Source organism: Festucalex cinctus, chromosome 1 (assembly GCF_051991245.1).
Source record: "Festucalex cinctus isolate MCC-2025b chromosome 1, RoL_Fcin_1.0, whole genome shotgun sequence".
Lineage (NCBI taxonomy): Eukaryota > Metazoa > Chordata > Actinopteri > Syngnathiformes > Syngnathidae > Festucalex > Festucalex cinctus.
This window is the reverse complement of record NC_135411.1, coordinates 14,885,307-14,907,131: the sequence shown is the minus strand read 5'-3', so window position 1 is coordinate 14,907,131 and position 21,825 is coordinate 14,885,307. Positions and strand designations below refer to the sequence as shown.

The 21,825-nt window shown below is 39.3% G+C and overlaps 2 protein-coding genes and 1 long non-coding RNA gene across 6 annotated transcripts in view; 2 read left to right on the top strand and 1 right to left on the bottom strand.

The window, feature by feature from the left end:
• LOC144017271 (coiled-coil domain-containing protein 13-like) overlaps positions 1-5,035 on the top strand; it is a 43,667-nt gene extending 38,632 nt beyond the window's left edge. The window contains exons 1-10 of one of the 3 annotated variants that reach the window (XM_077518666.1): positions 364-485; positions 1,225-1,378; positions 1,452-1,603; positions 2,854-2,996; positions 3,097-3,177; positions 3,284-3,397; positions 3,483-3,587; positions 3,664-3,813; positions 3,879-4,055; positions 4,137-5,029. In XM_077518666.1, coding sequence (XP_077374792.1) covers positions 479-485; positions 1,225-1,378; positions 1,452-1,603; positions 2,854-2,996; positions 3,097-3,177; positions 3,284-3,397; positions 3,483-3,587; positions 3,664-3,813; positions 3,879-4,055; positions 4,137-4,343 — 1,290 coding nt within the window. In that variant the 5' untranslated portion in view covers positions 364-478 and the 3' untranslated portion in view covers positions 4,344-5,029. Of the gene's footprint in view, positions 1-363; positions 486-1,224; positions 1,379-1,450; positions 1,604-2,853; positions 2,997-3,096; positions 3,178-3,283; positions 3,398-3,482; positions 3,588-3,663; positions 3,814-3,878; positions 4,056-4,136 lie in introns of those variants that run through there. The other 2 variants (XM_077518655.1, XM_077518646.1) reach the window with 2 other exon arrangements.
• On the bottom strand, positions 1,145-5,047 carry LOC144017328 (uncharacterized). Of its 2 annotated transcripts, none has more exons than XR_013283164.1 (3): positions 4,829-5,047; positions 3,474-3,784; positions 1,145-1,530 (listed from the first exon to the last, which is right to left on the bottom strand). It is a non-coding gene; the product is annotated as an uncharacterized LOC144017328 (long non-coding RNA). The 2 variants fall into 2 exon arrangements; XR_013283163.1 differs by having other exon boundaries at positions 1,145-1,527; positions 3,673-3,784.
• A 16-nt stretch (positions 5,048-5,063) lies between these two features.
• On the top strand, positions 5,064-12,739 carry LOC144017292 (coiled-coil domain-containing protein 13-like). Its single transcript, XM_077518688.1, has 11 exons — positions 5,064-5,253; positions 6,037-6,182; positions 6,250-6,392; positions 6,466-6,546; positions 7,742-7,855; positions 7,933-8,037; positions 8,153-8,302; positions 8,375-8,542; positions 9,808-10,017; positions 10,089-10,168; positions 11,377-12,739. Exons 1-11 carry the CDS (start codon positions 5,219-5,221, stop codon positions 11,411-11,413), a joined length of 1,269 nt encoding a protein of 422 aa, XP_077374814.1. The 5' UTR covers positions 5,064-5,218; the 3' UTR covers positions 11,414-12,739.
• Positions 12,740-21,825: the final 9,086 nt, after the last annotated feature.

Here is a 21,825-nt window from a genome sequence, read left to right as displayed (position 1 = left end):
CTCTAACTTTTGGCTTATATTTTATTAAAAAAAAAAAATTCTGCTTCATTTTATCGACATGCAGTATAGGCGTCGTTATGATGCTGTATAGCTTTTGATTGACTGGTAAGGTGTGGCCTGTGGTTGAGAACGTGACGTCACATAGTACTACCGTAGGGGCCATTTTGATGGCGGCAAACAAGATAATACTACCACATATCCACTGGTCGTAAAAAATACATTGTTTGCACTTTAATACTCACATAGCAAGTCGGCTGTTTCCAAAAAGTAAAAAAATTTTTTTTAATGCGTTTTCTAATAAGTTATTATGAGCTCCGAGCATGACAACGTCTTCCTGTCTTCTCGCGAGATCTCGTCAAGGCAGCGACGTTGCCATGGATGCAGCTGTCTCGGGTACAGGAAATCCTTTGGGGAGTTTTCTGTTCGCGAAACAGATGCAAAACAGCCTCTGTTGTAAACAAAGGCGATACTTCATCTAATGGCAGGTCAGTAAATTATTTTCTACAATCGTTTAAATTCACTTACTGGATAAATGTTGCTTTTGGGACCTTAATACACTACACGCACTTATTGGCTACTGTTAATACATCACCAGACACATAATGGAATACTTGCACAACATCTATAAAATAAGCGTAACACTTTCTGAGAGGTAATTTTTCAAAAATAGGGTGTATTAATTCCCGTTGGTTGTAGTTTGGTGTAGAACTCCACTGTAGGCTATCATGAGTTGTTTAGAATATTTTGGTACAGCTAGGTTTTACACCACAGTAGATTACAACGATAATGTGCTAATAGTAATTCATTTTGTGCATCTCATGTATTGAAATTCATTATATTGATACCTTAATTAACATGTAGGTGTGTTGGCTGCGTATGTTCAACTCCAAAATCGAGAATTCCACATTTGTTTAATGTTATTTGGAGGTCATGGATATGAATCTTGGCTACGATCTTCCTATAGTTGTTACTTTATTCTTTACTGCACAACCGATTTGTGTTTCATGTACAGCACTTTGTATACAGCAATGCCTGTTTTAAAGTACTTTATAAATAAAGTTGAGTTGAGTAAAAAAATATTACACTTACACATAAATGGAAGGAAATAACTATTCAATATTTAATCCAAATGTGCACTTTATTTTTACAGCAATTAGCAAAATACTTAATGTATTTATAACCACCTGATTCATGTGGTATCATTATTGCTTGTCTGTGTAACAGAAGCAACACAGATTGACTATGGAAATGGAGAGAATCTTTGGCAACAGGAAAATGGAAAACAGCATTTGGATGAAACGGAAGCGAAGAATACGTTTCTCAGTGAGCATTTGGATTTACTGAGCCAAAACACTTCAGCAGACTACATGAAAGACAGGTGGAAAAAAATCGAAAGGTTGAACATTTGCTACTTTGCATTTATGTAACTTTTTGTCAATCACTTCCTGTAGACTTGAACGGGATGAGCGTCAGCGTTTGTTGGACCAGCTGAGGGAGCTGACGGATGTCAATGGTCGCCTCTTCAAGCTGCTGAGCGAAAAAGAATTTGAGTTCAAACACATGAAGAAGAAATGGGAACAAGAGAGGGTGTTTCTCATGGCTGGTATGTGCATAATGATGTTTTCGAAGCATGCACAGATATACCCCTTTTTTTTTTTTCAGATTGAGTACTTGCATTTAAGGAATTCGATAACAAGAACAGGTTGGCAATGTCATTCCGTTTTGCATTTTTGCTAAAAATGTGTTTTATTTCAATCAAATGTTAAAACATGGACTTTTTAAAGTGCCAGTCAAATATATATTTTTAGAGTAACAATTTCTCATTACAGATATTTTAATACCCAACTGCATGTCGACAGGGCTTAAGTAGTAAATGGGCTTTCATTTGTAGCGTTTTTCTACCTTAGGTGCTCAAACCGCTAGGGGAAGTCAACAATTTTTATTTTTTTGCCAATAATATGTTCTATGCGGCCCCACTTGTTAAAAATCCAGCCATTTTTTTAATCAGTCTCAGGGGTGGCCATTTTGCCACTTGCTGTCGACTGAAGATGACATCAATGTTGCTCCGGTCTCAGGTAACAACCAATCACAGGACAGCTTCAGAAAACAGGTGAGCTGTGATTGGTCATTGACTTAGCAACATTGATGTCATCTTCAGGGCAAGTGGCAAAATGGCCGCCCCCGAGATGGATACAAATGGCTGGATTTTGCTTCATAACTTATATTTCACAAATTTAATAATCAGGATGTCATGTTTAGACTAGTGAGGTCACATATAACATATTATTGTCAAGAAATGTTTGAAGGGATACTTGACTCATTGAGCCATTTTCAGCAGTAAAAAGTTAATAAGTTCATATTTTGTCGAAAATTAATGTGGTAACTTCCTTATTTTTCATTTTTTCATTTCATCATATTACAATTAGTACCTTTAAAAAGTCATTTTTCTACTTGCTGTCGACTGATCAGCACCTGTGCTGAGGAAGTAGGTAACGACCAATCATGGCTCGGTTTACTGACCAAACCCAGAAAACAGGTTAGCCGTGATGGGTCATTACCTACTTCCTCAACACAGGTGATGTCATCATCAGTCGACAGCAAGTAGAAAAATTACTTTTTAAAGGTATTAATTGTACATGAAAAATAATGAAGTTATCAAATGCATTCTGGACAAAACATTCATTTTTCACTCCTGAAAATTGTTCAATGACTCGAGTATCTCTTTAAGGTTGACTTCCACTTTAACACTATTTCCTCATTTTACCTTCTTTCACATACAGTCATCAAAATATCAGTGCTGTTATTTTGGCATGTTGATTATGAAAATGTCGGGCGTTTGTTGTGGCTTTTTAGGCGCCTCCGGCATGTCAGGCGACGCGGCAGCCGTCAAAATCGTGGAGTTATCCAAAAAGAACCGAGATCTGACTGCTCAAGTGGAACGAGAGAGGACAAAATGCAAACAAAACAGTAACAGAATCAAAGCACTTGAGAACGATGTGAGTCTTCTGCTTGGTTTCGTGTCATCGTCACAATGTCGGACTGGGTCATTATTATTTATTTATTTATTTATTTATTTATACTTTTTTCCTGCTACAGCTACAGGCTGCTGTGCATTCACAACCAGGGCAAAAAATTGATGACAATTTGCAGAAGCAAAACTCATCTAAAGACTCTGAGGTACAGAATGTGAAAATGTTACTTGAAACATTGACTGGACAGTTACTAAATGACGGCCATAGTTTGACCATGAACATATTATTTCTTTTTCCATTCATAAAAACAGGACAGTCCAGTTGTGAAGTCCCTGAAGGACAAATTATCTGCCACCCAGCTCAAAGTCACCGAGCATCGCAACCAAGTTCAGTTTCTCAAGCAGGAGTTAAAAGTGGCCCAGAAGGTGCTAAACATCTCATCTTAACGTGATCGATCACCTCACACGTTTTGCATGCAAACCAATTTGTTGTTCCTGCCACCTGTTGCAGGTTCTGGTGAGTGAGGTCGGTGAAGACGTCAATGTTCAGCAGTTACTGAGCTGTGCGGGAAGCTTTCGGGGACGTGCACAGCAGATACTGGCTCTTCAATCGAGGGTAAGAAGGGAATTTAGAGCTCACAAGAGAAAAATCAACTCTGTGGGATCTAAACTGAGCAGTGTGCGTGTAACAGGTGCGTGACCTGGCGCAGCAGCTGAGGTCACCTCCATCAAGCATGTTGAACGTGGACGAAGAACAACTATCAAGCGTTGCTTCTAAAAGCCAGGGCCGAAACGTCAGCTATAGCCGCAGCGCTGAGAAGGAAAAGAAGGAGGCATTTCAGGTGGGTTATTCATGATTATTTTTAACCCTTAACCGAAATATACTGACACGTCCGCCTTTGTCCAGAGGCTCTCGGACAGCTACGAAACTTTGCAGCGAGACCACGAACAGGTGAGGAAAGAGCTGGACGGCACCAAAGCAAGGAACAAATGTCTGGCCGCTGATATAAAAACCTTGAAAGCTCAGACTTCCTCTCTTCTGCTGAAGAGCAAACACGACGACGAGCTTGTGGACGCGTTATTGGTAAAGATAATAAACACATCGACTGTGAACAAAAAAACGTTTTTATCATCACATCTCATCATCTGGATTGTGCCGTGGCAGAAGGAGAAGAGTCGCATGCTGGAGGTGCTGAGCCAGCTCACAAAGCAGAACGCACCGAGCCAGCCCAGCTCGGGACCGTCGCTCAGCAGCGAGCTCTCCGCGCAGAAGATGCTCATCCAGAATTTGTACCAAGTGGTCGCCGACAAAGAGAGCGCCATTAAAGAACTAGAGGAGAAAATTAAGCAGCTTTCCTGTGGCAACTGCTGACAAGTAACATTGAATGATCTGTCTAGAGTAGCACAGGCTAGTTTGACAGTATTGTGATGTATGTGTTTTGGTAGATTAGAATGAAAATTACCACATTGGCACCATGGCACATTATGTGGGAAGTTATACAATTTCATTTACGACAGATAATATTGTTATTAATCTATCTATGGCAGCGTCAAGAATAACAATTAAGTGCCTTTCCATTGCCATTGATACAACACAGAATTATGCACAATTTTCATGACATTTTTGTTTGGTAGTGTTTCTAATGTAAAATATGTGCCTTAGCTAAATCAATTTTCAAATAAAGTGGATAAAGCACATTTATCCTCACCTTACTTTGACTCTAGACAGTTTATAACGAGAAACCGAAGTTTCTTTCGGTATTTGTACCGCTCCAATATGGCCGACCAACACACGCACACATGGCGGCTGCGAGGTAAACTGATGTTGAAATGCAAACAGGAGAAAACAAGTCCTACCTTTCTTGCGCAACGCTGTGGCGTTTAACCTTACTTCATCTTACTTCACTTGACTGACTTGTTTGGACAAATATATGACGTAACCACGCGGTATTTGCTCATGCTAATTACGCAGGAAAGGGCATTCAGCCTTCGCTAACGCGCAACAAAGGGCTGCATTGCTGACAGTGGCACTGTAATATTTTTGCGCAACAAAGGCTGACATTCCTGCGAGTAATCGGTAATTCTTTTTTGCGCAACTGAAGCGAACATACCTGGGAGTGGTCATGAAACGGGCGAAATTTGTCTGTTGTGTTTTATTTTCGGTCTCGTAAAAAAAAAAAGAAGAAAAAAAAAAGGTAGCGAAGCTAACTACAGAAAGCGGCTAGGGTACCTTTTCTAAGTAAAACAATGCAAAACCGAACTACCGACTGGGATTACAACATGTGAGTTTGACAGTAAATAATGACATTTCCAGGGAAAATAATTTCTGTTCATTTGAACAAAAAATATACATATATAATTTCCGGGCTCAAAACTACAAGCTGTCGTAAGTGGTTAGAGTTCATTTTCCGAGGGAAATGCAAAACCAAGTGAGTTATAGGCCTACCGTAACTTCAAGTCATCACTCTCTTTCAAATTTTATAACTGGTAACTGGATTTATCTGCAGACTGCAAGTGTTTACCAGAACTTTCTGGGTTAAATATTTTAACCACGTGAACAACTCGGGATTAAACAATACAAAAATTCGATCGATTTCCGTGATCGGCCGATCCCTTAAAAATAAACCAATCTTTCCCACCGATCTTCTCTCTCCTCACAGGTCTGAAAAGTATCATCTTCTGCTGAGATGATTAATAGGCTTTTATTTTCATTTGAGAGAAATACTTAAAATGTGCAGTAGTTAAAACAAATTGCATTATTTCACAGACATTGTTCAATGTTTTTGAATAAAACAATATTAGAACACTGAAGGTGGCATGCTTATTATGGTTAAAAAAAAAAAAAAATCAGGATTGGCAAAAATCGAGATCGGCAGGGCAGATTTCAGTGATCGGGCGAAAAATTGTGATTGGTGCACTCCTAAACTTCTTGACTTGAATTTGACAAGCTATATATATATATATTTTTTTTATCTCCATCAATTTGGGATAACAGTGTCCATAAAATGACAATGTTGACACTTGTTGTATACTATGTTTTCATAGTGAGTGATTGTTTTCATTAGACATTTGCAGGAGGAGAGTTGGTTGAACCAACTGAGGGAAATGAGGGATGAAAACGACTGTCTGATGAAACTGCTGACTGAAAAGGACTTAGAAATCAAACACATGAAGAAGAAATTGGACGACGATCGAGTGCTGGCCTTGGCGGGTATGTTTGTTATGATAATAAGTACTGTATATTGCATCTGAATAGAAAACAAAATGTTGTGTTCTAGGCGTAGCGGGCATAGCAGGCGACATGGCCGCCGTCAAGATCGTGGAGTTGTCCAAGAAGAACCGAGAGTTGACGTCTGAAGTAGAGCGAGAGAAGTCTAAATCAAAACAAAACAGCAATAGAATCAAGGAGCTTGATGAGCAGGTTGGTTTTGATGTCATTTAATTGAAGTATGTCATTTATATTTAGTTTATTTCCGCTCTACTTCTTCATACAGCTGCAGGCTGCTCTGCTCTCAGTATCGGGACAAAAGCCTGATTTCAATACGCAGAAGCTAAACTCTTCGAAAGATTATGGGGTAAGTTATTTCTGTGATTACCATGCAGATAGAAGAACCTCTGATGTGAGTTCCCTATCTTGTGGAGAAAAAAGTTGCCCAAAACTTGTAACGATATCCAAACATCACGATATGATATTATCACGATATGAAGCTCACGATATGATAATTATAACGATATTGTGAGGAGGTTGGTGGTATTTAACTCATTCACTGCCATTGATGTGTATATCCGTCAATGGCAGTGAATGAGTTAAGTCAATTCCGTTCCCATTGACGTGTATATCCGTTAATGGCAGTGAATGAGTTAAAAAAGGTCACAATATTGTAAAAAAAAAAAAAAAGTAAAAAAGAAAAAAAAAAGAGCACTTACTTGGAAAAAAAAGCACAATATTGTGCTTTTGTACATAACAGCAATGTAATGTTATTATCATTGTTTTATTATTATCCATCCATCCATTTATTTTCTTGACCGCTTATTCCTCACAAGGGTCGTGGGGGGTGCTGGAGCCTATCTCAGCTGGCTCTGGGCATCAGGCGGGGTACACCCTGGACTGGTTCCCAGTCACTCGCAGTTTTATTAATTATTATCATTATGTTATTATTATTATGTTATGTTGTTAATGCACGCACACATTGAGTTCCTCCATATATTGACTTGCTTCACAGGCATATTATGTTCATCTTCATCTGACTATTAGTGTAAATTTTCAACATAGAAGGGCCAAAACATCCCTAATGAAAATTAAATTGCACTAAAAAACTAGCCACCAGAGGGTGCTAGAACAAATGGAAATCAGCCTGACTAACTCTTAACAGGTGTGTTGCATTTAAATATGAACATGACGACGGCGATATTGTGGCAGTTTTAATATCATGATATCACAATATCGCGCTTATCCTAGCACGTACAGCGTGAGAGATCAGTTCAGCAAGTATCAACTGAATTTTACAGGCTTTTCTTTTTTTGCTTCATTTTCTGTAATTTTATAAATCAGTATTTTTTCTTGACCTTTTTACTCATGCATTTTAATTTTTTTTAAAATCTTATTTCCTTTTTTTTTTTTTTTTTCTTTTTTTGACAAAACACATTTTTACTGTATATCAGGAAAACGTGTTGTTTGCAATCTTGGAGATTCTAAAGTAACTTCAAGTATTCTTGTGTAATCATGTCACCCTCATCAAGCACGACTGATCGCTTTGTCCGTCAAACCAGGACAATCCCGCGATGAAGTCCCTGAAGGACAAATTATCTGCCGCCCAGCTCAAAGTCACCGAGCATCGCAACCAGATTCAGTTTCTGAAGCAAGAATTGAAACTGGCTCATAAGGTGCACATCATTTCACCTCTTGTGGCCGCCAAACGCATTTTGCACACGTCCTCATGTTGTGTTTATTAATGTTGAAGGTTCTTGCGAGTGAGGTCGGGGACGACGCCAACGTTCAGCAGTTACTGAGCTGCGCGGGGAGCTTTCGAGGACGTGCGCAACAGATACTGGCCCTTCAGGCGAGGGTAAAGTTATTATTATTATTTTTTTTACATTATAAGTAAGACCCCGCAGATTTGATTTTATATTTAAGAATTTGTAAATTACGTTTGATCACCTATTTATTTATGTGTGCGACAGGTGCGTGACCTTGACCAGCAGCTGAAGAGGGCGACGACGCAAGGGTCAAATGCGCATAGCGTGGAAGAGGAACCTTCGAAAATCCCAACTCAGGGCAAAAACGTCAACTTCATCCGCACGATGGAGAAGGAGAAGAAGGAAGCGTTTGAGGTGTCTGCGTGCATTATGGCATTCATATTTCCATATGAATCATAAAAGAAACCCGCCTTGTTTGTTTTGCAGAGGATCTTGGCCAGCTATGAAGCCCTTCAGAAGGAACACGAAGATGTGAAGAAGAAACTGGAAGGCTGCAAGGCCAGGATCAAATGTCTGTCGGAGGAGAAGGCTGCTCAGATTTCCGCCGCGCTGATGAAAAGCAAACACGACGACGAGCTGGTGGAAGCTCTGCTGGTAAGGCGGCAACACAGATGTGGCAAACGTACGGCTCGTGGGCTGCAGAAAGACCCGCAAGAGCGTTTGAGCTGGCCTGTCATGCAATTCGGAAAAAAAAGAAGAAAAAAAGTGATTTCATTGCTGTCCAATAGAAGCAACTAAAAAAATGTTGAATTCAACCAAGTATTTAGATTTATAATATACATAAAAAAAAAAAAAATGTTTTTCAAATTAGGTTTTTACTTTTTATGAAAAAATATTAAAAGATCTTTTTAAGTGTTTTATATTAAAATAATAGCATAACTTAGAGTTGCAGTAGTACCTGTTTCATTTCTATAAAATAAAAACATTTCATGTTTCAATTAAAGATGTGTACTAATAAAAATAGTCACACCATTTGAAGGTACATATTACATGTTGGATTGTATTATGTTCATATATTAAAGGGTTGTAATTTTTAGTTTTAGTTTGAAAAAAAAAAAAGTAAAATGTTCTGTATTTTTTTCCCCTAGGTTTTAGTTTAAAAAATATTATTTAAATTATTTTAAAAAAAATTGAAAGATAAAATGTTTTAATTTCTTATATAAAAACATATTTTTTTGTGAATAAATTGCTTTATTTTTTTTAAAATATATTTAGATTTTGTTTTCAATTGAAAAAAAAGTTCAATTTAAAAAAAAAAATAAAAATAATTTGTATTCTATCTGAGCCCCCCTCCCATGCATATTTCAAATTTTATTTTATTTTTTGTATCAAAATAAATATCACAAAATAAGAGTAAAAGTAAGTGCAGTTCATTATAGAACTAATTCATGCAGTGATTATTATTGTCATACAGAGAGCTGTTTCTTGTACAGTATTGGCTGAAGACCCGCATTTTTCCGGCTGGTCTATTTATTTATTTACTTATGTATTTATTTATTTATTTACAGTAATTTCCTGATTTTGACTCTTTGCCCACATAAGAACATGGGAAAAAAATGTAGGGGTTATGTCATGTTTTTATTTGTTATAGTGGAGAATAGGCTGTAACATATTGTAAACTTACCAAGATTATATGTGACATTTTTAACATGACCATCATGCCAATCAACTTGTGATTGTGATTGGTTAGCTAACATCCAATCATGAACCAGAAGTGTTTACATCATCCAAATTATGCAGTTTGATTGGTTTAGACATGCAAATATGTAAATATGTAATATGTCCACCGCAATTATGGGGTTAACTAGTTTTCATATCATAACTGTCTTTCGTTTTTTTTTGTTTTTTTTTCATTGCAGAAGGAGAAGGCCCAGATGCAGGAGATGCTGACTCATCTCACCAAACAACTGGAGGCGCAGAACGCGTCGGCCCAGCCCAACACGGTCGCGCCGTCGAGCAGCGAGCTCTCCGTGCAGAACGCGCTCATCCAGAACTTGTACCAAGTGGTCGCCGACAAAGAGGACACCATCAAAGAGTTGGAGGGGAAAATCCAGAAGCTCACCGTCAAGGTGACGACAACATATAATGCAAGATTACAGCAAGCATGCGCCCTAATGTTAACTGTTTGCAACTTTCACAGGATATGGAAACTCAGGCCAGCTTCAGCATCGCTGAGCTTTCTCCTGAAGAGGGCGCCATTGACAAGAAAACAAATCCACGGTATGTGGACCACATGATCAATTCAGCCTTTACAAATGGAATGACACTGCACTTTGTTTAGTATTATGGATGAACTATAATATTTTAACCCTCTCAAGGGATAATCCAAAATATGATATATATATAATATATACATAAAATTGATCCTGATTGCATTATGTAAAGGCAACTTTCGTTACAATCCTAACTGAAGTAACTAATTGTCTATTTTATACAGTTACGTTTTTTAAAGCAGTAATCAAAATTGTATCTTTTTTTTTTTTTTTTTTTTTTTTTTTTTTTTATTACAACCAAATGTCCATTGTTACTTTGAGATAGAAATCTGCAATTTGCTTGTTTCTAGCCCCCTACAAAAAAGAAAATTTACACATTTACCCAAAATATTCCAATACACATATTCACTTTTTCACTATGGGGAGTTTTGCGTGTAATTTAAGTACATTTTCATTTTAATATCGGACTTTTAATATAGAAAAAAAAAAAATCAAAGGATATTGTCTAGTCTAGAAAATATTACAGCTTTATTCTAAAAAATGTAACTTTAAAATCAAATCTTTTACTTTGCCTTAAAAAAAAATGCAACTTTATTCTGCAAAATGTACATCATCTGTGCAATATAATTACGTTAATTTTCAAAATGAAAATATATTTCCTGTAAACACACAATTTTTAATACTATTACGTTAATCTTGATTATTGAATGTATTGGACTTGTGTCGAAAATCAGAACCCCCCCCCCCCAAAAAAAATAAAAATAAAAATCTGTCTTTATTCTCAAACAACTTTAATCCCAAAAAAAAAAGTACAACTCTATTTTCATGTGAATTTAATCTTGAAAATATCAAAATTTTTTGTAATTAAATATGACTATTCTTGAATATGACATAATTCTTACAAAATATGCACTTTTACAAAAATTGTCTAATATATACAACTTTATTGTTATAATACTTGACACTTGTTTGTTTAAAATGCACAACTTCACAATCTCACAATTTTGAGGTCATCTAAAAAATATACAATTTATAAATATTGAGATATTGTTTTCCTCAAAAAACAGACAGCTTTAGTCTCGTAATACTATTACTTTATTCTTAAACTTTTTTTCTTATCGTTATTATTATTATCGTCTGTTTTCCTTTTGAGCGACTCGTTCATGCAGGTGTCCCTAATGTTGTGGCTCAATCTCCTCTCCGCTTCTTCCTCAGCTCTACCGTTGCTGTCAACGGGCCGTGGTATTTGTAGACGTTTTTTATGGTCGGAAGAACCTCCGTGAGCATCGCTGGACCGCAGCAACTGAAATGAAGAATCACGCCCGTCGGTTATGCTGACATTGTATACGGACATGTCCGTGGGTGAAACCTTGCGGAACCTGAAGAGGTATTTGCCGGCACAACGTGAGCGGGAGCGTGACAGCGACGCTTGAGAAGCAGCAATTGGATTGCTGAACCGAGATGTGGCGTTTTTACTCCTTGTTTCCCTTCTACCTAGCCAGGCTCTAACGTATAAAGTGCAAGTAAGGGGGGGGGGTCCTGCTTATTCCGCTATTCATATTAAAGGCCGCGACCGTCGGCGTGGTGACCCCGCGGCTTTAACGCTGACGTGATTGGACAAGTCGAGCGCGGCGGCTTCCTGCGGGCTCCGTGACATTGCACAACTTGCTCCAGCTCACGTCTTTACTTCCTCATGTCACATGTGACAAAATGCAGCCGGCGGGAACAGGCTCCCCTCCCTCCCTCCCACCTCCTCTTCCTCTTCCCACTCCTCAACGATGTTCCACCTCTCAAGCGTGACCTTCGTGTGCCGCTTTGAAGCCCTCCTAAGGTCAGGTGTGATTGTTCTTTCCTTGGCTAGCCTTTGTGCAAACACTTGAGTGATAAAGTGGAATCATCAGTCCCCTTCAAAAAAAAAATAAAAAATCAAATGGGCCAAACAGGTGAACAAACCCATTAGTGCAATAACTCAAATTATCTACTCAAATGTTCTAAAAGTCCATTTGACTGATTTTACAAGGCCCGCAGAATATTGTGTTCTATTGCTATCAAAACATGGAACCTACAAAAAGAAACATTATTCTTTTCTTTAATCAGGAAAAAAATATATTTGTGTCTGTTTCTGTGTTATAGCAATTAGCATTCGAATGCAGATTTCAGGTTTCATTGATATTCACATTCCAGGTGAAAACACTATCAAAAAGAACTTGTTGCAACATAGCCCTGGCTGATCCCACTCTGCCGCCACCCGCTGGCCATTTTTTGTAGTAACTACCATTGTTTTAAACCACCTCTTCATGTCAGAAGCTGCACCAAAGCCTTCCGTATGCTCTTGCATTAAAAAAAAAAAAAAAAAAGACATTAAAAAACGAATAAATACGTTTTTGGGAGTGAATGAGTTAATGTGGCAGGCTTTCAAAGTGACGCAACCATCTAGTGGCCTGACATGCATCATACAGCGTTCACCTTGAAATAAGGTTATAACAGTTAACAAAAAATAACAAAATAACTAAATCTAAAATTGAAAAAAATAAAATAAAATGCTTTAAAAAAATAAAAAAACTAAACCTACCACTTGCATTTATAAATCGAATCAGGTTTCCTGACTCAAATTGAGGCAGAGGTGGTATCACCCTGACTATGATGGGTGATTACCGATACCAGTCTTATTTTAAAGTTTAAAAAACAGGGGGAAAAAAACAAAAAACTTTTTCTTCTTCGGTTGTTGCTTCAGGTCTTTCTGGTGCACTGCTGTTAATATAGCACCTCCATAGTGGCGCAACACTGCAACTGCAGTGCATGACATTCAGCATGCCGATCTAAGATATTCTATTGGCCCTTGAATGCTCTGAACCAATGGCAGGACAGCTTTTTCATGTTGAGGAAAAACAACCCTTAAGTATCGGTATGGTATCGGTATTGGCCGATGCTGCAAAGCTGGGTATCGGTATCGTATCGGGGGCCAAAAAAACGGCATCGGAACAACACTAATAAAAACTGCTGGATTTTGCTGCGTAACTCATATTCCCACTAATGCCATATTAACCAGAATACTATATTTAGAATATTGGGGCTACATAGAACATTTTTTTATATGGTCTAAAATTTAGTGTGCAATTCCAAATTTTGAAGAGCAGAACTCGATAACCATTTGAGCTAGGAGGCTCAAATTCGAATTCTTTCATTTGACATCATGAAGCACTAATTGAGTTAAAAAAAAAAAAAAAAAAAAAAGGCCAATTGAAGTTCTTGGGAAGTTTTGGAGATTTGTATCAATTATTTTTACTTTGTCACTTACGGGATGCAGTTTGAACACCCCTGACGGATTTGACCTCAGTAACCCCCTTACATTCCAACTCGTTTGCTTCCAACCTTGCCAAAAGGATTTCAAACGCACCCTTCGCCCGCTTGCTTCTCTCCCTCCTCTTCGTCCTCACGCTTAATTTAAAAGCACGACTGATTTAGTGCATAGCTTCCAAATACCGCATGGGTTCTTCCAGGACTCGGTGGGAGATACGCGGGAGACCGCGTATCCTCACTAGGCCACAAGACAAAAATACCACGACGCCCAATGAAGACGGCCTTTGTGCGTGACAAACGAGGCCTGTGTTTGCACGTCAAAAGCCGACGGGGCACCCTCGGCGCGTGGCCCGCTTTGCTCGGCTGCAGGTTATCGCTCACTTTGCCGGTGGAGATAGCGCCCGTTTCTTTTGCCGGCGGGCGTCCTGCCGGCCTGCCTTGCCAAATGTATCAAAAGTGGCAATGTGCGTCAGAAAGGATGTTGATGGAGCAAATAGTTGACATGATCCAGGGAAAATGTTGAACTAAATATGTTTTTGTTGGGCGGATGGAGTTTTGCCGTCAAATGAACATGCTACAAATCAGTCACTAGTCAAGTTTGTGGTCTGTTGACGTGTGCTTCATTTTGGATTGATAAACCGGTTTCCCTATAGGTCGGAATGAAAGGCAACATGGTGGGATCAGTGGTTGTCACGTCTGCTTCTCAGTTATTAAGTTTTGGGTTAGTAATACTGTTAGTCGTTGACCATGCTTTGGTCCAATTCTTGTTCAATGGTCCTGGCAGCGGCACGATTGCTTAGCACATATGCGTGATCATACTGGGTTCGAATCTTGGCTCCGCCCATCCTTTGTGCACTTCCTTCAGTATTCCAGCTTCCTCCCGCACTTGACTTTTGAAACTCTCCGTAGCTTTGTTTTCATGTGCCCTGCGATTGACTGCCCCTCTGTATGGGCTGGGATAGGCTCCATCCACCTCATCGATGACCCGAATGAGGACAAGCGCGATGGGTTCAGGACCGGACTGGAAATCTGGACATTCTAGTGATTCCCTGGTGTGCCGGTCTGCTTTATACGCTGCTCGGGCTGCTATTCCAACTCACAGATTTGTTGTGAAATCAGCAAATAATGTTCATTTGCATACCGCAAAGCAATTATCATACAAATGTACGAACTCTACAGGCCAGACAGGTCCAATAATTTAATACTGGTTGTAGCAATAATTAAGTACTAGGGGTGTAAATTGCCGAGTACTTGACGATTCGATTCGTATCACGATTCACAGGTCACGATTCGATTCGATACCGATTAATCCCGATACGAATTTATAAGTCGATTGTTGCGATTTTTTTTCATTCAAATTTAGAAAATACTAATCAGTAAGCTTGTAGAGTGTAAGATTTATATGAAAATGTATTATTTATTAATCTGAAATTTCAGTCTTATAGAGGTTGTAATCTGTTTCATGTTTGAACAGCATTAAAATAAAATATTAAGGCTTAATGTTCCGTTCATATAACATTCTTCCATGCTTAAGGTGTGAATCCTAAAAAAAAAAAAAATCGATTTTGCCGATTATTGAATCGATTCGAGAATCGCGCGATGTAGTATCGCGATATATCGCCGAATCGATTTTTTTTAACACCCCTATTAAATACACACGACTATAAACACCACCACTGTAACTATTACACCCTGTATGTACAAAATAACACTTATTATTATTTACTCTTTGACCGCCAAAAACGTTTAATAACGATTAGTGCCATAAACATTACATGTATTTTTATTATTATTATTTTTTTTTTATCAATGGGCAATACAACATCTAAGTGCAGCGCTGCCTGGTCAATGGGTGGTGGAATCAAAAACACTCACTAACTATGGCCAGCAGATGGCAGCATTGTATCTTTTCAATGGGCTCAATTTGTATGAAATTACAATGAAACATGACGGAATCTGATGAAATCGAACGTTTTCAAGGATGGCGTGACTGATCAAAGCCTTTATCATTTGAAAAGTTTTTTTTGATAACGTGTAGCAGTAAAAGAGTTAAAAAGAGTCACAAGAGTTACTTACAAAGCATGCTGGGAAAGCCTCTGTGTGATTGTGAAGTTAGCGACAGTCCGCTAAGTTAACAGGAAGTGCCGTGTTAGCGGGCTAAATAAATGTTGCTGACTTAACAGCAGTTCATGAATCTGCCTTGTTTTTTTGCGTCCATTTTAACTACTTATGTTCTCATACTTGTTCAAATAAACAGTGATTGTAATCTTGTTTGCACATTTAATTGTAATTTGTATTTTTGGTCAAATGTGAAGCTATTTTTCATCTGTATGTTAACTCATTCACTCCCAACCCCATTAGCTCCCGGCTGTTTTACTAAATTTTGACAAATTTTGCAAGGCCCACCAGACTATTGTGTTCTATTGCTATGAAAACATGGAACCTACCAAAACAAAGATTAGAGTCAGGAAAAAAAAAGTATATTTATATCTGTTTCTGTTTTGCAGCAATTATAATTAGAATATAGCTAAGTTTCATCATTATTCACATTCCTGGTGAAAACGAGTAGGGAAAAGAGGTTTTTGCAACATGGCCTGGTTGATCTCTTATACTCTGCTGCCACCTGCTGGCCGGTTTTGTAATAACTACCATTGCTTCAACCATTCTCTTCAGTTCCGAGGTTGCATCAAAGCCTTCTGTATGCTCTAGCATAAAACAACATTTAAAAAAAAAACAAAAAAAAACGTATAAATACGTCTTTGGGAGCGAATGAGTTAATACGGGTAAATTGTTGATCTTCATTCAGTTGTTGTGAACTAAATTGGACTTGTCCGAGCCATGAAACTGAAAATGAGTCCCACTTCGGCTCTCGTTGGGTTGTCATAGCGCAGGGCCCGACTCCTGACCACCCCATCTAAAACATAGATCTGCCACTGATATCGACTGATGTTGGTTCAGTTTGCTAGCTATATTCGAAGTGGATTAATTAACTAATCCCGCTAAAGTTGTAGGCCAGTCTCTTGGGGTAAAATGGAGGAAAATAATAAAAATTCACTGCATCTCCCCCAAAAATCACCGGCCCACCGGGCATCTGTCCTGTTTGCCAGCTGGCCAGTCCAGTCATGTCATAGCGGTGTCGTCACAAAAGAAGGATTTGGATTTGCTAGCGTATTCTTCTGTCATTTTAACTATATTGTGTGAGTCTAGTGCAGTGGTATCAAACATACGGCCTGTGGGCCGGAGCAGGCCCACAAAGGAGTTTAATCCGGCCCGTGAGATGATTTTGTAAAGTAAAAAGAATAAAATAAAATTGGATTGTCGGGACTAATTAATCAGCCGGCCACAATCAAAACATAAATTTGTAATTTCACAAGTAGTCCTCAGATGAGAAATGCAACTTGTACGGGGAATCATCATCCTGGATGTAATTATTTTACGCACAACTTAAATTTACGGTTTGTTGAATTATTATTATTATTATTATTATTATTATTATTATTATTATTATTATTATTATTATTAATCATAGACCAACATAAAGTGTTAAATACGACACAAATTCAATGACTGATAACACAAATAGTTATAACAAGGATTAGTGTCCTTATAATGTCATTAACTGCGCCACGCAATGCATTCTGGGAACAATATATATGCAAAACAGGTCGATTTAACACATCCAGAACTCAGTGTTGCTGCGTTCCATTTGCATTTGTGTTATTTTTCGGAACAATATGATGACAGTTGAGCTCCGTAATTTCGGGCTGGCCCACAAATAACGAATATTTGTGCATCTTTGCCGGCAATTGTTTTTAAGTTATCTATCATTATTTTATTGATGCGGCCCCTGAGCTAACATGAGTTTGACACCCCTGATCTAGTGTGACGTCACATAAAACGGCAGTTGGCCATTTGAAGCTTCACACTGCTTTCGAGACGGATTTTTCCAGGAACCTTTGGTCGCAATTGTAACGCACATGGTAGCGATAAGGCCAACTTTTCAAACCCACTTTCTCCAAATAAAAAAAAAAAAACAAGTTTGTTTGAGCATCTCAATTTGTGCCCGTGACCTCAGCCGCTAACGAGTCTCATCACATTCCGGTAAATTACACTCCCCTGCCCAACCACCAAAAAACAGTTTTGATATTGTTTAATGAAGCCCGATTGCGCAGGAGCGCTGCAGATTTATTCCAAGATGCCCAACCAGCCACTAAGCCAAACAGCCCAGTTAAGTCAACACGCCGTGCGTAAACAGCCTCACCTATTTGTCATTCCAGCTTTGAATGACTCCTTTCTGCGGCCGTCTCCTCTCGGAGGTATTCCCTCGTTCTGCACCCGCGCTTCCTGCAAACCATTGACGGACTGACTGCGTCCAGAAAGCTAAAGCAAACAGCGCGGCCGTGCGAGGTTTAAAGTTAGCCGTTGCGTGTATGTATGAAGGCGTCTGTGAACTTTACTCGCCGTTCGTCTAGCATTTACATTTAATGTAAAGTCAATAAACGGGTCCTTCTAATGAGAAATGTGCAGCAATCGAACTGTAAGTGCCAGGCAAGACACTTATGCGGCGATCCACAACCTTTTTTTGTGCCAACTTTGAAAGAAATATGTGTGGATTGTGTGGCTTCCTTGTAATGTATCAGCAGCATTTCTGTTGAACACAGAATAGCAAAATGCACAAAAAGTTGTGTGTATTATAGTCCAGTGGCAGATGGCAGACGTAGTGGACAGAGTTCAGCTGCCTTGACAGCCTCATGTGTGAATCTGTTGAATGGCCCTGAGGCAATGCTGCTTCAATGTCAACGGCAGGTGGCTGACGAGGGAGCGTGAGGGGTGGGCGGTGTCACCAGTGATGATGGCTGATGGCTATGCAGGTGAAAAATGTCTCTTATTGGCTGCAGAGTCTTCATCCTCAGTGTGTGGGCTGTGAACAACTTCTGAAGTCTTCAACAATGTCGTTAGTTTTCTCTACATTGAGGACGAGATTGTGGACCATTTGGCTCATCTCCTTCCTGTAGTTGATCTCACCAGTATTAGTAGGGAGGCCCACAATTTCTGTGTCATCTGCAGACTTTATGATGTGGTCGATGTACTTGATAGGAACGCTGTCGAGGTTTGGTGGCGTAAAGATCAGCGGGATGAGAACGCAGCCTTGCGGCGCACCACTGGGCAACGTGATGGTCCTGGAAGAGCTGCTGCCGACTTGCATGCTGTGAAGGAAGTACAGTACCTAGTTGTAGAGATGTATTGGGTATATGCCACAGAGGAGGCGGGACTTCAAACTCACGGGTTTCATACATCAGTTTTGTTTCAATTTCCTGTTTGGGACGTTTGGACCGCGTCCCAGTAACTGAGACACCCTATGGTTGGGAGGCGCAGGGGTGGGGGTGCGGGTGCGAGTGTTGGAACGAGGCCAGCAGTGGCCGGAAACGGCGCTGATGTGTGAAACCCGGAAGTCCGCAGCTTTTACTCCATTAACTCATTCACTCCCAAAAACGTATTTATACGTTGTTTTTTTTAAAGGTTTTTGTTTGCTAGAGTTTATGTATGAAGGCTTTGATGCAGTTTCTGACCTGAAGTGGTCGCTTAAAGCGATAGTAGTTATTACAAAAACAAGAAAACCAAAAAAAATCGGCTAGCAGGTGGCAGAGTAGTATAAGAGATCAACCAGGTCCATGTTGCAACAAGCTCTTTTTCCAAGTATTTTCAACAGGTTTGTTAATAATGATGAAACTTAGCTAATTCTAATGCTAATTACTACAAAACGTAAAAACAGATAAACACTTCCCCCCCCCCCCCGATGAAAGAAGAGACATTTTTCTTTTGGTAGGTCCCATCACAGCGACACAAGTCCCTCGTTTTTTGGTGTGCCACTCTGGTGTGCGTGCCGCTTTTAGCATAATTGAGATGTGATCAGAGACTCAGTTGTATGTTCCGTTGCTGTTTTGTGTATGCTAGATCTATAAAATTGCCTCCCCTTGTTGAAAAACACAAGTTTCTGTAAGTTTTGGAAGGGAGTTACCAGTTGTGATGTGGAAGCCGTCTAGGTGTGTCTGTTAACTCATTTGCTCCTAAAGACGTATTATTACGTTTTTTATGTATTTTATGCTAGCGCATACAAAAGACCTCTCAACTGCAAAGAACGGTTGAAGAAATGGTAGTTATTACACAAACGGCCTGCAGGTGGCAGCAGAGCAAAGGAGAGCAACCAGGGCCATGTAAAAAAAAAAGCTCAATTACTTCCAATTTTAAATAAATTTGTGAAAACTGATGAAACTTAGCCTTCTTCTAATGCTAATTGCTGGTAAACGGAAACAGATAGAAACATACTTTTTTTTTCCTGATGAAAGAAGAGACTTTAATCTTTCTTTTGATAGGTTCCATGTTTTTATAGCAATAGAAGACAATATTCCGTCGGTCTGGCAAAATCAGCCAAAATCCAGTAAAACAGCCGGGAGCGAACGGGATTCCTCTTTAAAAATGGCTGGGAGTGAATGAGTTAATAGACTGCATGGCTTCTAGTGCTGTTCTTAGCTGCAGGGTGCAAACCGCAATCAGCAGAATTGATGTAAATTGCCTTGGAAGGTAGAAAGGTTGGTACTTGTCTCTGAAAGACGCTATACAAATGAAGGTTATTTACCTACTTAACGATGATAAACACTTGCAGAGAATAGTGTTTGCACACAACTGTATTCCGGCACTAGGTGTCACTGATGCACTCCCTCGCCGTGAGTCTTACCTCCTGCCATGGAGGAATATGGCGGCCTCGCGGCTTCTAAAGTCTTGGCCCATCAAATATTCAGATCAGTGGTTTGTCTTCTTCGCTGATTCTTCTTCTACGCTTTCCATTATCATCTTCTACACTTTCCGTTAACTCCCTGTGGCGGCGCTACAGCGCCACTCCAGACTTGGCATATATATTACAGCCGTTAAACATCCTCGGCGTCTTCTTTTGGACACACGCATGTCTTGAGACGCCCCCCCCAGAAAAAAAAAATAAAAAATTCTGTTATTGATAATTTATTATCTTGATTACAAGATACAAAATTACAATATTATTTTATTTAATTTTTCTGATGACGCTGAGCAATACTGTACAATTTTCAATGTGTTTAATAATAACACACTTGTGCATTGATGTGCATGCGCAATGCAGACATCCGTACCGCATTCTTGTGTGCGCTTCTGACATGATGATGTCACAGGAGCAGCTGCGTATCACACCTTGCTTGGTGGTGACTTATCTCACACACGGCGGAGGTCATGTGCCAGCTGAGCCGCCGACACCTCAGGTGCTTTCTGTGCATGGACGTGTTGCACACACGGCATGCTGCATGAATGCTAACGTTTTGACACGACCATCACAAGTCATGACGACCTCTTAATGGTTTCACATCGTCTGCACATCGGCTCGATCCAGCTGCAGCATGAGCAATAATAAAATGTGTTCATCAGTCAGCAAAGCTTGTTAAAACTCAAAGCTACTACTAACAGTTCTGATGTATAGTCATGAAATCATTATCAACATTTAGCATTGTAGGAACCTGACAGATTGCTACCTTATTTAAATCTCTGCAAATGTTCACATTTTCAAACAATCACAGCTCTACAACATTCCTAGAAAATCACAATGCCACATCACTAGTGAGCTACTTTTAGAACGGGGCCGCAGGCACCGTGCCCTACTTTCTCATAAGATGCGGGGTGCGGCGTTATTTTTCTCAAATGCTGAGTGCATTTGGATATTACCGGTATATATTTTCATCAATAATTTCATCGCTTTAGTAATGAATAATGAAATGGTCTACATTACACAACATCATGTCTATAATAGCTATCTAACATAGCAACATTTTTATGTATTATATATAGTGTTGTTCCGATACCGATACTGGTATCGGCAGAGGTGCCGATACTGCATTAAAACAGTGGTATCGGTATCGGTGACTACTCACAAGTAACATGCCGATACCATTAATTCCAACGCTAATATAGGATTTTGGATGCAGCATCTTGTGTCTTGCTGCTGCACGACATTCACTGATATGTGACATGTTCACTGCATGCCGATATAAGATATCCTATTGGCTCTTGAATGCTCTGAATCAATGGCAGCACAGCTTTTTCATGTTGAGGAAAAAAAAACCTTAAGTATCGGTATGGTATCGGTATCGGCCGATACTGCAAAGCTGGGTATCGGTATCGTATCGGGAGCCAAAAAACGGTATCGGAACAACACTAATTATGTGTATAGTAATGACATAGCGACATGTTGTCCGTAATTCTCCATGCTGTGTACATCCTCAACCAGTAAAGTGAATTCAAAGATTTTCTATTTAGTACCAGAAGCTCGTTTAATCCGACTAG

What these genes read in the sequence shown, in the direction of transcription:
- LOC144017292 (XM_077518688.1), top strand. Translation starts at nt 5,219, where the DNA reads ATGCAAAACCGAACTACCGACTGGGATTACAACAT. An exon ending in TCCAGAAGCTCACCGTCAAG is followed by an intron (nt 10,018 to 10,088) that starts GTGACGACAACA and finishes CAACTTTCACAG; the next exon opens with GATATGGAAACTCAGGCCAG. An exon ending in GACAAGAAAACAAATCCACG is followed by an intron (nt 10,169 to 11,376) that starts GTATGTGGACCA and finishes CTTCTTCCTCAG; the next exon opens with CTCTACCGTTGCTGTCAACG.